Source organism: Lithohypha guttulata (assembly GCF_036872675.1).
Source record: "Lithohypha guttulata strain CCFEE 5908 chromosome Unknown scaffold_1, whole genome shotgun sequence".
Lineage (NCBI taxonomy): Eukaryota > Fungi > Ascomycota > Eurotiomycetes > Chaetothyriales > Trichomeriaceae > Lithohypha > Lithohypha guttulata.
In genome coordinates, this window is record NW_027042750.1 from 2,618,000 (window position 1) to 2,633,043 (window position 15,044).

Genomic DNA, 15,044 nt, shown 5'->3' on the forward strand with positions numbered 1-15,044 from the left:
CTCAGCTACTTCGTTCCTCAATGTCCTTCTTTCAATCGAGCAGGGTACCGATTAGTTCCCCGTTATGCTCTTCGCTACCATGCTCACCATCCGCGACCTGCTCTGTAGTCACGATTTCTGGGCAGCGCTTCAGGTGGCTCCGGTGCTCTGTGCTTCCCCAGCCTCTTTCTGCTCTCCTGACGTCTACACGACACCTTCCACTCAACTGCATTGTCTGCAAGAAGGATCAACCCACCATCTTCATCCCCAACCACAATGTGTCATGATCGCTGACTCTGTCCAATCTGTCAGGCAAGAGCAAGAGCAAGGCAAACTATTGCAATCCCCATTCACCAGAAGTCTCGATTTTGTGACCTTTCCCTCGTCCGGACATAACTTAAAGGTTTAGGATATACATACTTTTCTGGCCGAGTAGGATGGTGATGGCTGGTAGTGACTGATGGCTTGCGAGGTTCTCTTCGGTTTGTGTACAGGCTGACATCGTCTCCAAGGTGTAAGTGGTCTGTTTGGATCGAGGCTGGATTATGTGGGTGCGCATACTGATGCATGTTGATGTGATCGTGACACATCGTCGATCGGTTGAGGCTTGGCTCATGCTGTGCTCGACAATCATGATCACAAGAGTGTCTGTTGAGGACTGTCGTGTGAGCAGGAGCAGGCGGAGGATATGCAATTGGAAGGTCTGAGGTCGGTATAGCGTCACCACGAATTCTTGAATCTGTTCCGTGGCAACAGTGGTGATGGAATCGCGCATCTTCGTGCTGGCAGGCTTCGACATGATCGGTTTCGAAGATTTCTGCCTCGAAAGGGAACTGACAATTGTCTTTGCGCATACACCCAAGAATTCTGTGATCGGAGGAAGAGATCTCAGGCTGCAACAAACCACCAGGTTGATACCCAACAATTGGCAAGTAAACCCGGGAGCTCAGATACCGCTCAAAGACAGGCTCAACAGACCTCGCCGGTTCAGGCACCATACTCAGCCACCTTTGCAAATCTTCTTGCGGTATCCCAGCTCGCCGGCTATAGCATAGCTTGCAGGAACAACCCTCTCCATGTGCCGATTCATTCTTATCCCTGGCACGTGTACGACGTAACTCGTAACGATATCCTCCTGTTGAGCGGGCGCGGGCGCGTGGCGTGTCTCGAAGTTTGTGTTGGTAAACCTCCAATGCCAGGGCGTACCAAGAGGGCATCCAAGCTGGATAGGGTCTGGGCTTGGTGGATTTTGTAGTCTTTGTCGGAGTCATGGTGTAGACGCTGACAGCAACGTCAGAGGAATGGGCAGGACTGTATATCGTGATGCAGAGGCATAGTCCCAAGTCGTCTGTGAAATGAGATATTGTTCGCACGACTTAGCTAGTAGCTCATTTGCTAAGCGCAAATATGAGGTTGAGCAAGCATGGTTTTGGTCAACCCGCAATCTGTATGGCAACCGACCCAATTGCATCGTTCACGGTCATTGGCAATTGTGTTTCTGTAATGCGCTTGCGTGGATGTGCTCGTAAAAAGTTGATTGTTTGACACAAATGATTGTGCTGGCAATAGGTTGGTATTAGGTCATGCTTGCTTCGAATCTTCGATCATTGCCTCGATTCTATGGAGTACAACCACGTCTCTCATGCCACATCGCAACAGCGTGTGAGTTTCTCGGAATTGGGCTTGAAATCCGAGTCGTGGCAGGTCTAAGACGTTAAGTCAAAATTTGAAACAAAGGTAGGCTTGGAGCACACATTAATTGTAATGTAATACCAATGTGGACCCCATTCGTGAGGCACCTCAAGTTGATTAGAATAAGTTTATAATGATGACTGTTCTACCACAGCAAGTGCTGGCACAAGTCTCCTGCATGCGAAGACAGAGACGCAGGTATCATGGATCACATTAATAATGGTCAGAGGTTTAGCAATACGATCGCGCTATCAACAAATGCACTGCATAGTAGTGTGGTTGCGCGACTTCAGGGACGTCGTCTTAATACCAGAAGTGACAAAACAGCCTCGGAGGAGGTCCCGTATATACACTATTCTCACCAAGGGTCACCGCCACGCACCCTGACTCAAAGACAACAAACCTTGCACACAATCCAAATCTTCACCTTTCGCTTTTCCATTAGGTGGTCTCCTCACTTGGTTCTTACTGCCCAACGACGTGGGGATGGGATGCGCGTGCTCAGTTCTTGCGCCACTATGCCCTTGAAAAATAGTGTCTCGTTGTTGCGTAGACTGTTGTGATCTTCGAAAATCGTGGACGGCGTGACGTGTTCCTGGTAACCAGTTTTCTTTATCAGAATCAGTGCCGGAGCTGCGGCGGTAGTGTCCGGATTGCAACCTTTTCGCGCTGTCCTCCTCAGATAGTCCATCGGAGCTCTGCAATCTGGCCATGGACGATTGCGCTCTCGGCAGGCCGGGCTTTCCCTTGATGCTAGATGGTGTTCTTCTCATGTTGTTGTGTTTTGCTGCATTTGGAGTTAGTGGCAGTGTACGCTTCGAACTGGCTGAACGCATCAGTCCTAAGGCTCCTACAGCTGAGCCTGATGCCTCTTCTTCCGCACGTGCAGCCAGCGAATGTCGGGCAGATCTGTCACAATAGAATTCCCAGGTTCTTGCGTCTCTCGACCTTCCAATCGCTCCTTTGGCAGAGCCTGGCACGTCTCGAAAATTGAAAGTACTTGCAACATCACTTCGGGCCCTCGCTAAGCCGGACGAACGTGGAGTGACCATGTTCGAAGGGGGTGCGGGTCGCTCTTTCGGAGGAGATGGTGTCATTTCATCATTGACGCGTATTTTGACGGAGCCATCTGCAGAAACGGCTAGACGCACAAACGAGGATGTGCGTCGCAAAGACTTGGAATCTTTTGGTGATTCATCCTGGGGCAGAGGCTGGGAACCATTACCAGTCATCTGTTCGTGGCTTCTCTTCCTTGCGATGGGAGCATTTGAGCTCGGAACCGTAGTCGCACTAGATGGCTGTGATAGTCCGCGGTTCCCTTCAATGGACTGTCCTAGACTTGATGGTGGTGTGAAAAGAACAGCACTTGTGTTTGGCGTTTTCTGCAAGGAGGTAGTAGGGCTGGAAGATGTCGGAGCTTCTGACTCATTGAGTATCTCTTTTATGCTCGGACCACGAGGAGACAGTTGATCCGAGAGAACTTGAGCTGAGGAGGCTCCTCCAACCAAGCTTTCCTGACTGTTCTCAGGTGTAGGCAATTGCTTCACAGCTTCAACAGGCACACCGTTACGGAAATGCGGAATCAGTTCGTGCGGTTGTAAAGGCTTAGCCTTTCTACGATCGTTCTGCCGGCGGTTTTGGAACCATATCTGTGAGGATATTAGTACCGTTGTAGATCGAACAGGCAAACATTATACCTGAACTTCCTTCTCCGTCAATTCTGTCTGCTGAACAAGAGTAGCGCGCTGCTCTTTATCAGGCTTCGAATTCTGTTGATACGCAGACTCGAGTATGGAATGGTCTCGGGGACTACAAGGACAAGTTAGTATAGTCGATTTGGGTTGGAGAATTGATCTGCCCGTTACCTTGTCCTTTTTCTTTTCTGAACCCGAGTAGCTGAGGATGTATCCAGGCGATGTGTGTCCTCAACAGCATTTTCGCTATTAACTCCAGGCGTGTCTTGACCTGGCGCCTCAACAGGCAGCGACAGCACCGAGTTCTCAGACATGCCTTCCAAGACTACCACAAACGCTGACAAAGTTGGTGAACAATACTGAAGAAACCTGGCAAAGTGCAAAGCGAGGCATGAGATGCGGAGAGGTCAAGATCGCGACGCGTTGAGTCGCAGCGTGACGTGATCTTGCCAAGCTTAATCGGAGTAAGAAAAACATCTTCGCCCGTATTGGATCATGCTGCTTCGAAACACGATGTTTTTTCTCTCTGTTGGTTACTGTGTTTGTTACATTCACAACGATCAAGCGCCTCATTCCTTAGGATACTTCTATATCCCAGGCCGCAACAATATGTCCTGACATATCGTTGTTTAAAGAAAGGATTTGTGATTGCCGAGATCATCGGATTCTTATTTGTTACACTTTATCGAGTCTGATATTCTCGCAGAATGCTAATCAGGCCTCCCGAAACTACAGATGAATAGCTCGACGGTGACTCAACCCATGAAATTTCGCGCCTGTCCGTTCGTCCCATTCGTGCCGTTCGTGCCATTCGTATCACAACAGCTATCACCATTGGCCAACCTACTTGCCTCGTTTCTGTTAGTTGGCAGATCGATGCCTGGATTTTCAGTAAAGAAGTCAGCAGGCCGCAATTTCAGTTCGTGAATCTCAACTGGCATGACTGGCCAGTCTTCTACGCGAGGGTTGTGTGTCAGGCCAAACGTGGCCCATACCACTATATCCTCGTTTTCTGTGTCCTCCTTGCGAGCGACCATATCTGCAACTCCACCTTGCTCCCGCGTTGATTGTAGGGTATAGCGGCCTGCGGCATAGAGCTCTCCATCCATGTGCTTTGTGACCCAGACATGGTGCTGTGCGAAGAGAGCCCGTTGAGCTTGGACTGAATCCTGATCAGCTAGGAGGAGCTGGGTGGCCATGGGCGCGAATTTGTACGAGACTGGTCGACCACTTATCGGATTGATACTGCTAGGATTTGTGATTTTGATGACACGGTTCTTGGTAATGTCTGCATCGAGCCAACGAGGCGATTTGATTGGCGTCTTGACAATCTCGTAGTAGTTGCCTCGTGGATTTGTCTTTTCATTCATCTTGACAGGGAGAGATTCTTCGATCACAGCAGTATTTTTGTGACCGTCGACCGCAGGATCTATGCGTATACAGAAGATATGCTGGTGGTTTTGAGCTAGAGCGCCTTCAGACACGACGTTGCCATAGTCCGACTGCTTGCCGGGATCAATGTTGACAACGGATACAATACCCGTAGCTCGAGTCTCGATGTTGATACCACCCATCGTATCAAGCTTGTAGGCAAAGATGTACTCGTAGTTCGCGAGAGTAATGATAAATTGCACGACTAGCTCACGGTTTCGTGCAACGACTGCTCGACCTGTTCGCCAATTCGTGTGTTTCCAGGCGATACCGTTGTCTTGTTCGTGCAGGCATACGACATTCGGTGCCGCTTCCGGTTTGCCTTCTGTGTCTGTGACGACACTGTCAAAATACTTGATCACTCCTAAGCAATCGCAGCCCAAACTTAAGTTGTTTGCGCACGTTCCTGCACCTCCATCACCGAAGTCAAACGCTTGCTTTCGCGCGAACGGATATCGAGCATCAGAGTATGGTACCGTCATCTCGGAAAAGGACAACCGATACATAACTGATCGACCTTTGAAGTGCAGATCGTGAAGAACAGCTCCTTCGCGTGGGTTGAACGAGACACGAAATCTCCACCCTTGCCATTCCACCAGAGAATTATCTGTGACTGTGAATGATGGGCCTTCTGGCTGTGTAACGTTAAGTGGCTTCAAGTCTTTTCGAGGCCCATTTGGCAGAAGCTCCGGCACGTACTCTGACGTCGTACAGTGGTCGACAGGTCGAGGATTGTGCTTGGTAGGTTCCATAGGGTCGTCTTTGCCACCTGTAGCTAATCTGTCCACTCGAATAATCTCTTGTGTAGTTGCGTCCATGACAGGGATGAAAGGTAGCGGGAATGAGTAAAAGTTTGAGTCCGGGTTCTTCGATCTTGTGTCCTGAGCAAAACACAGACCTTGAAAGTACCTTTTGTTGTCCTCGCCAGGTAGCAGACCGCCGTATGGCCATGGCTCAACGACCAGCTCAAATCCTTCTGGAAGCTTGTACTCTTCAAGGCACTCTTTGAACATCTGTGACTTCTCGACAGCTTCCACCAAGCTTCTGAACTCAGGGACCGTGAGAGAGGCATGAAATTCCTTGCCGACGACTTTGTGATCAAGGCGCTTACCGGCTGTGATGTCAACGACCGACTCATTGTAGTATGGTATCTTGTCATCCCCGATCACATCATACATTACCATAGCCCTTCTGTTGAGGGCCTCGGGTGTCTTGCCAGCATGTTCTGCCTCGAGGTACTTCTTAATCTCTGATTTGGGGGCTTCTTCAAGAAAGATGTATCTGAAGAAAATGTGAGTGTTCGGGTGCAGCTTAAGCACAATGTCCCGTGCCTTTTCAGTTTCTTGTGCAGAAAGCTGTTCGAAAGGATGACGTGCCATGTTGCTGTGGTGTGTGAGTCTTGTGTTAGAAGGGACAGAAGGAACAGACATAATGTAGGACGACACCAGGCAGGATATATAGTCCTGGTATGTTTGTCCTCCTCGAGAGCCCTACTCCATTGATATGGGACGTAGTTCAACGCCCCAATCAAAAGCACAATCGCATGCAGCTTCCATTTTGAGTCTAGTGAAGGCGAAAAGACTCCTCCAGATGTGAACACGGAACTTTGCTTCGATATTACAATGTCTGCTCGCCGGACTCCGTGGAGGCCATGGTAAAGTAGCAAAAGCTGAGCATTCATGAGCCCGACCGAGGACATCTCACTGACCATGGCGAAGTCGCTAGATACGTTGGATTGTCGCACTCAATGATGACTAAGTTCGGTCGGAACTAGCCAATCGAAGTAGCACAGGCATGACCTGGCCGATCTTGGCACAATTGTTGGAATAGCACAACTTCAGACAAGAACCAGATAGGTTCGAACGGTTCTGCACATGAGCTCAACCCGATGCATCGTCTTTGACATAGGCAGTCCTTAGACAAGCTGCTCTTGCGTCCGTGATGCGGATTGTTTCCGCTCTGAAGTGGTCGCAGGAATCACGGTAGCTCGACACTTCAGGGTCCACCTGCCTATAAAAGAAATGCAGAGATCTGAGAAAGCAGATGCCAGTGACATATTTCAGGCTTGGAACAGGAGGCCATCCATCGATTCTGGCTAAAGCGTTTCTCGTCGTTACAAGCTGTCCGCAGACTTCCTCGGTATATGTTGAAGTGCATAACAGCCGTAGTTCGACTGGTGACTAGATACTAGGATTCAAAGTGCCATCAGAGCAACGATAGCCCAAGTGTGGAGAGATGCGACGAGTTCGAAAGCAGCTCTGTGAAGTGATAACCGGATCTTTGAATTTGCTGCTTTCCTTGTTGCAGCAGATCCGGAGGTAGTCATGATCAACCATAGTAGATAGAGGATGCCAGATTTTGGGGCTGCAGAAGTGTGGTCCAAGCACAACGTGTGCCATAACCGACTGAGCGATAAAGTCGAACGACATGATAGTTGTTGTTGACCTTCTGCTTTGCCTTCAGGTATTGCCAAACGTACTCGTCCTAACTGATTTCATCCTCCATCGAAGACCTCAAGCTCGGAGACAGATTCTGAATGAGTAGTGCAAAATGCGATTGATGACTGTGGTCGTGTGCCCTAAAAGGACAAATGGTCTTGCACTGACCGCCTGACTCGATCATGCGTGCCCGAACGCGATGGAAGGCACGCGTCGCGGTAGTGCCGATCTTTTTTCTCGTAATCTGGCCATTCTCAACAGCAGTGCATACTCCTGAACAGACGCAGTCCTGAGGTCTGAAGGTGATTACGATCGCACCGGGATGTGGGTAGAACCTTTTCAAGCTGCTGGCTTGCATTAGACCTCGCCATTTCATGACGCCTGCAACTTTTTGACATATTGCTACTGAAAGCTCTGAGGGACCACGCATAATCTTGTAACCATGTCTCGGCGGCCTGTAGGTCAGCGACCACTGACCCTGACAGAAGAGTTAGAAAGGCTGGAGCAGTCGATCACACTAACCCTCCAGGAGATCGATCACAATTTCAGCCGTGCACATCGCATAGTTACCTCTAGTATCCTTCCTGTCGTTGAGCAATATTCGAACCATTCAAGAGAAGTTTGGGAGGGCTCGAAGTTCTGGAAGCAGTTCTTCGAAGCAAGTGCTAACGTGTCCCTGTCTGGCTACGAAGAGCACCAGTTTGCACAAGACATCGATGACCAAACAGGCACAGAAGAGTCGCAAGAAACATCCAACAGCAACTTGGAATCATCAGGGTCATGCCAGACGCCGACTGCTGAGCATGTCTCGAACAACTCAATCCAAGATATCGATCTTTCCAACCTCTCACTTTCTCCCTCCCATAGCACACCACGACAGCCACGACGCACGGGAAACAGAGGGGCATCATCACCCTACAAGAGTTTACAGCGGGATGTGAGCACAGACGTAAAGGAGGATGAGACATATGCTTCAGCTGCGAGAGACCTAAGCACTCCAAGCAAGCAGGCGTCCTCCCTGGTGGACGATGTTGCAATGACACCAGAACATTCGCCGGAAGTGGTGAGGGACCAAATGTCATTTCAGAAGCATCATACTATGCAAAAGAAACAGGATCCACTGCTTCACACGATACTTGACAAGAACTATAGGATACAAGCAACTCCTCTAGCAAGCAATACAACAACACGAAGGACTGCAAGAGTCCTGGGCACCGGAAGCCGCAAGCCAATAGAGGTGCCTCTAGATTCAAGTCCTTTGGCACCGCCAGAGCTGCACGCAGAGATCTTTGACTCCCCAATACGACGGGAAATTACGCAACAACTGCAAAAGCCACGAACACCTGGTGTGTCAGTCCTCAAGCCAGGTCCCTCGAGAGACAATGCGACCAGGCCTACACTAGCGAGTATCTGGGACTCCGACGATGAGGTCATAGACGAGGCAACTGGCCTGCCCTTCGGCGCCTCCCCACCGAAGACAATGCAATTCCATGTTCCTCAAAGCCGGCTACTCAAGACACCAGCCAGGGAAGCATCGAAGCAGATTGTTGACAATATTCTGGCCTCTGCTGGTGTTCGATATGGTGCTTACGGTGAGGACAAATCCGAAGAACTGGACATTGATCTTGACTTGGACGATTACGAAGATGGCAATATGGACGAAAGTAGTCCAAGTGTTGTGAGGAAAGCTGAAGGACTGGATAATGAAACATTTTAGGTTGCAAACCATCAAACAAAGCAGTGAACCAATGAGCATTGCGATTTGTATCTCATCATCGTGCACTCCAAATCGTGAAACCGAAAGCCGTAGCATACAGAGGAGCCCAGTATAAAAGCATTTTGGCTAGCTGGTCCGGCCAACGTAATGACTGTCACAAAGACCATTGTCCTCGAGTGTCGCATCGACCCCGAAGGGGTTTTAATTTATCTCCTACGTGGAGTTCAAGTGAAAGATGATTAAACCTGGGACACCCGCGTCGATCGTTCCGCTCCATTGTACCCGCTTTGCAGGACGAAGCTTGCACAAGTTTCAGACTTACGTGAACGGTGTGACGAGTTTATGCAGGTCAGCTATGTAGTAGCACTTGGCGTGCGATTTGGATGGACATGCTGAAACGACCTTGATCATGCTGGGCTGCTTGACTTGGGAGGCGTTGCGGAAAAGAAAGAATAGGCGAGCGACCTACCCACCTGACGGGTGCGATCACATTCGAGGTTCAAGCTGCTAAGCACGTGTGCAGCGCGTTATGTAGCCAGGAAGCGACAAATAGGGTAAAGAGATCTTGCAACTGCAAAGGGGGTTTCTACAAATCCTAGAACTACAGCTTTTTCGATAAAGGATGCCCTCTACCAAAGGCTTTCTATACTGAAACGTTCTTTAGTAAAGCTAGGATAATTGCAATGGATTCGAGCGACACTGGTGGAAAGTAAATCGACTCCCTGGCACCTCTGGCCTCACCTAGTGGCACTATTTTCTTCATGCAGCTAAACCCATTCCGGTCCCAAAGCACGGACCTTGCCTGCCTGGCGTCCATTACAGTTGTCGAAGAGAGTAGAAGTTGAGCTTGACTTTCGCGAAGCCCCGGACAGTGCATTGGGTGCCGGCTTGCCTAACCCTCGTCCTCTGTATAGCGTAAAGAGGACCCCCGGCTCTAATTTTGCTTACGAGGCTATCCTGGCACTGCCAGTAACACTCATTCGTACAGTGCACACCACATACCACTACTGCATACACAGAGTGCACTGCAGACCTTGCTGTCGATACAGTTCCCAGCAAAGGTTGTGCGTCGGAAGTCGCAGTCGCTTACCAAAGTGTTATTCACTTCGGGGCTCAGTCCTCTGTTCGCGGTCTCGCTATCGGAGTATTTGAGCGCACTGCATTGTGGTTTGGACTATCTACTCACCTGCGACTGGACGATCTCATCTCACCCTGCTTCCCGTGTTGTGTCGCAGCTTCCTCCCAGACCACGTCCTGCATGTGCAGCTGAGCTCTTGCTTCCCTCGCTGGATTGCGCCACTCGCTTGTCACTACGATTACAATAACAGCTACGACCACAGCCGTCAACTATCGGGATATACCTTTCACACCGTTTCCTGTCAACCTCGTTGGGTTGCTGCAGTCAAAGTCTGCCACAGAGGGTTGAGAGTGACGACACATACTCGATTCGATTCACAGCTCTGACCGCGCGAGTTCTACGTATAATCAACACGATCTTGGAGGAGCATTGCCCTGATTCTGTCAAGCAATATCAACGTCACACCTATGCGGTTGTACAAACATACTCAATCTATTTTGTTGCGGCGTTTGGATTGTGACGAAAAGGCCACTGGTTCGAGTCAATTACAGCACGACAAACCTGCGGCTTGAACAAAATGGCGGCCGCTACTATGCTTGACCAAATGCACTACACAGATTCTGCCACAGATCTTGATGAGCAAGCGTATCCGTGCAAGGGTTGTGGAGAGGTATGATCCTTTACATGGTTGCTGGCAGGTCATGGCTGATCATTACTACAGATCTTGGAAGAAGGAAAAGCCTTTGAACTTGGTGCGTTGCTCTATCACCTCTTCTGTACTATACATGCTAATCGTCCATAGCGGGCAACAGATGGCATATCGATTGTTTCCGTTGTAATACCTGCAACTCTCTTCTCGACTCCGACGCGAATCTTCTTCTGCTAGGCGATGGCTCTCTCATTTGCAACAACTGTACCTATAGCTGCAGCAGTTGCGGTGATAAGATCGAGGATCTTGCGATATTGACGGGAGATCAGGCGTTCTGTGCCAACTGCTTCAAATGCAGGAATTGCAAGAGGAAGATTGAGAACCTTCGTTATGCGCGGACTACACAAGGCATCTTCTGCATGGACTGCCACGAAGCCCTAATGGCTAGAAGGAGGAAAAAGACTGCCAAAGGTTCTTCTTCTAAGAAATCAGCCAATATAGACAAATCTCTGCCAGCTATTCCGCCTCCAGAAGCCAGGCATACAGCTTACGTTCCCAACTTTGCCGAGCTTGAAAGTCCACCCATGCCTTCGGTCGAGGTGCCCTCGGTATCGAGGACAATGAGCGAGCTACGACATGACACCGATTCGGACAACAGTCGTCCCCCTACCTCTTCCCAGCAACCAGTCTCCCGAGGCTTGACCTTACCTTCCACTACATACAAGGCAAACAGGAATTCCTTCATCGCACAAAGGTCAGATGCTCCAAGCACGGGAGAGGAATTCCTTATCCCACTTGCCTTCGATCCAAATCCACCAAAGCAGCCCCCAGCCACATCTAGTCAACAAACTACACCACAGATACGTCCTGAGACTGAACGGTCGCACGACTATTTTGCAACCAACAAACCACGTAGCCAAAATGGCTCAGTCTCGCAGTCTGCTAGTCCTCATGTCTCAGACAATAGACCAATCGATCACGCGCGAAAGCAACCAGATATAGTCCCAAGCAGGCAGAGTTCTAATTCTGCTTCCACTCATTTGCTAGCAGAACAGCACCAATCACCACATATATCACAGCTTGCTCGTAACGACTCTTCGAAAAGTGAGAATTTTCATTTGCAAGAAGCGCCAAGAAGCAGGAAAATGGCCTCCAACACGTCCACTCCCAGACAAGATGTAACACCTGCCTTGATCCAGCAGCGCAGCCCAGAAACAAGGGACCAAGCGTTCAAGTCTGACGGAGGTCGAGCTACGCCTCGCCAATCTTACGAAATGAGCCCACAATTCTCCGATGGTTTTGGTTCACCACAGCCGTTACAGTCGGTTGCTCGTGACATCCCAAAGCGAGGTGACTCACTTGCTACCAGTCAAAATTCAATTCCTCGGAAAGCAATCGATCCGGGCAAGCCTCTGAACGATGTCAGCAATGCAAGTCCTGCGCCTCGACAAGCTCCTGCCCAAGTAGATATGGCTAAAGCCAACGGTGGAAAGGTCATCTCAGCGCCAATCAGCTCGCCTGATTCTCAGAGCATCTATGACACGCCCAATATCCCACAATTCGATACTCCGCTTGTGGGCGACAAATTTGTCCAGCCTCGAGTACCACCTTTACCGCCGTTCAGCCACACTCGTTATGAAAGCATTAGCACACTCCAATCAGATGCCCAAAAATCGCCAAAACTGCCACGCTTCTCAAGTGGGGAAGGATTCACTTTGGAAGAAGATATCTCCAGAATCTTGGGCGTCGGGTTTGAAGAGCCAACTGCGAACGAGTCCTTTCTTCGCAGAGTTTCAAATTCCGTCCGCCATGGGCGTAGCTATAGTGATAAGAGCGGCAGGTTTTCGCGCGATCGATGGCCCAAGTCTCCAACTGTGACCGGCTTGGCAAGTCAGGAGATTAGCAGTCCAAGCACCTCATCGCCGGAGCACAGAGAAGAGCTTGCCTGGTTCAAGAACGAGCTGAGGCGAGAACGACAAAAGAATGTGGAAAGAGAAAAGAAGATCACTGAGCTTGAAGCGCAAATTAATGCCGCAGCTGATATCACTCAGGTTGATGTCGAGCTGAAAGAAAAGCGCTCAACAATGGTGGTGCTCGATACTCAGAAAGAAATCGTGGTACGCGAATTGGAAGTTCTGACCGAGCATATTGCCAATACTAAGAGAAGTGGTGAGCCTCTGGATATGAACAAGATGAACAGTGCCGTCTTGCGTGATCTGGCTGAAGCGCTCTCAAAGCTCAAACAATCATATACTCCGCAAATTGAGCAGCTGGTTCATAAAAAGAACGAGTTGACCGAGGAGATCTCAAATCTCAATCAGCAGAAAGACAAGAGCTTTCATGAGTTTGAACAACTCTCAATCAAGAACGCACAGTTGGCAGAATTCAACAACCAGCTCGTGGATCAGATCCAGAATATTTACAAAAGCAATCGTGGTCCAGGTTTAGAGGCTGTCAAACAACCTAGTGGTCTTGGAATTTATTCTCACCACAAAGAGCCATCGAAGGTATCAATTGAGGGTCGTGACACCAAATCTGTGGAAGCCGTACCTACCTTCATAGACCCTGGCCAGACCTATGAGGCAGGCGAAGCTGGTGCCATACAAACAATCGGAGGAGCACAAGTCGTGGAGATGAAAAAGGGTGCAGTCGCGAAAAGGTTCGACTGGAGAAAAGGTCAAAAAATGGCCAAGGGGCTTACCAAAGGTGTCAAAGGGGCGTTCACCTCAGCACAGCAGAATTATGGCCGAGACATGCAGTTCGCTGAGACTGGTGCCTACAATCAGGGGTTGCAGAGTGGCCAAGAATATTCGCAAATTCCAAGGAACGTTTCGGAGTCTCACAAGCAAGCGGGTTGGTTCGTCAACCAAAAGCCGCCTAATAAGAATGGTCTATATGCTAGCTCGAACAATGCGAGCACTCCATCACTGCTGGCGGACGGTTTAAGCACTTTACCACTATTTGGAACCGAACTTGAGGTCAGAGCAGATTACGAAAAGGGAAGTATACCTGGCATAGTCAAGCGCTGCATTGCCGAAGTCGAAGCACGTGGTCTCGACGTTGAAGGTATCTATCGCAAGTCTGGTGGCAACTCACAAGTACAGCAAGTTAAAGAAGGCTTCGAGAAGCAACCCTACGACTACGACATCAGTGATCCCGATCTCGACATACATGCAGTTACCAGTGGACTCAAGCAGTACTTCAGAAAACTACCAACCCCACTCATCACGTATGAAGTTTATGATACGCTCATTGAAGTCACTAAAATTCCCGAAGGACCGAACCAGAAAGAAGAACGAATCGAAGGTCTAAGGAATGCTTTAGCGGAATTACCTCAGGTACACCATGAAATCTTGGACTACTTGATGCAGCATCTTGCAAAGATTGTGGTGCTTGAGAAGGAAAATCTCATGACGCCCATGAACATTGCGGTTGTGTTCGCACCAACCATTATGAGGCCAGAAAGTGTTGCCAGGGAACTCAACGACACCAAAGCGAAGAACGAGGTCGTCATGTGGATGGTACAAGACGTTGAGGCTATCTTTGGGAAGTGATGGCCTAGTATTCGATTGTGATGCACAAGATTGGCGCTTGTCAATAAAAAATGCGTCTCGAAGGGAAACAGTACAGGAAGTCGTTTACAGCACAGCCCGTACGGATATCCTTGCACACCGAGGTCCAGTGGTCATCTTTTGTTTCGTGGTACAGCGTTAAAGCGATGATTAATTCACAGGTTTGTCGCATTTCAATGCAGGCGCATGCAACAAGCATGCTTGGGGTCAGGTTGATCAGGGACTCCATCTTGATTGTTAACTTTTGAGTACTGATATTGGCGAAGAGACGCAGTTTCATCACAACATTCTAGATGTTCATATTATTCATGAAACTAAGACTCAATCACTGTCTGAATTCGATACTGCTCATTAACTTTCCAATAATATATAGGCGCAATTAGCCGCAAGTATTGGCATAGCAAGCGCTCCGGCGCACCTTCCACTTCCCTTGATTTCCCACTAAAAATGTCCACATGAACCACTTCCTTTTCTTCTCTTAGTACCACCTCGCCGTTGTCGTGTGGTGTCGTACCACAATTTGATGACATCCTAGAATCTTCATTGCTCTAGGTCGAGAACAACTGAAGTTCCCCGGGTCTCTGTGAACAACTTTCACTTGCTGCCTTGTGATGCGGGTGATCTTCTGATCGATATTCCGGGACGGCGAAATGGACTTACATCTGTGCTTCTAAGCAAGAAACATTGATTTAGGCTTGAGTCGTGAGGGTAACTCTCAGATAGTTGAGTCATTGTCGCTGACACTCGTGTCAACGACACGACCATGCCCCTTGACGGTGCACATTTGGCCTCTA

At 49.3% G+C, this 15,044-nt stretch overlaps 4 protein-coding genes across 4 annotated transcripts; 2 read left to right on the forward strand and 2 right to left on the reverse strand.

Annotated features, from left to right (window-relative positions):
• Window positions 1-2,039: 2,039 nt before the first annotated feature.
• Window positions 2,040-3,679, reverse strand: YOX1 (Homeobox protein yox1; the record flags this gene model as incomplete). Its single annotated transcript, XM_064895332.1, has 3 exons — window positions 2,040-3,320; window positions 3,369-3,480; window positions 3,537-3,679. The coding sequence occupies 3 exons, from the start codon at window positions 3,677-3,679 to the stop codon at window positions 2,040-2,042; spliced, it is 1,536 nt and encodes a 511-aa protein (XP_064758019.1).
• A 441-nt stretch (window positions 3,680-4,120) lies between these two features.
• On the reverse strand, window positions 4,121-6,175 carry LTR64_000952 (uncharacterized protein; the record flags this gene model as incomplete). Its single annotated transcript, XM_064895333.1, has 1 exon — window positions 4,121-6,175. The coding sequence occupies one exon, from the start codon at window positions 6,173-6,175 to the stop codon at window positions 4,121-4,123; it is 2,055 nt and encodes a 684-aa protein (XP_064758020.1).
• A 1,501-nt stretch (window positions 6,176-7,676) lies between these two features.
• ASK1 (DASH complex subunit ask1) lies at window positions 7,677-8,951 on the forward strand (the record flags this gene model as incomplete). The annotated part of the gene is made up of 2 exons (XM_064895334.1): window positions 7,677-7,691; window positions 7,764-8,951. The coding sequence occupies 2 exons, from the start codon at window positions 7,677-7,679 to the stop codon at window positions 8,949-8,951; spliced, it is 1,203 nt and encodes a 400-aa protein (XP_064758021.1).
• A 1,655-nt stretch (window positions 8,952-10,606) lies between these two features.
• On the forward strand, window positions 10,607-14,232 carry RGA2 (Rho-type gtpase-activating protein; the record flags this gene model as incomplete). Its single annotated transcript, XM_064895335.1, has 3 exons — window positions 10,607-10,699; window positions 10,751-10,781; window positions 10,832-14,232. The coding sequence occupies 3 exons, from the start codon at window positions 10,607-10,609 to the stop codon at window positions 14,230-14,232; spliced, it is 3,525 nt and encodes a 1,174-aa protein (XP_064758022.1).
• Window positions 14,233-15,044: the final 812 nt, after the last annotated feature.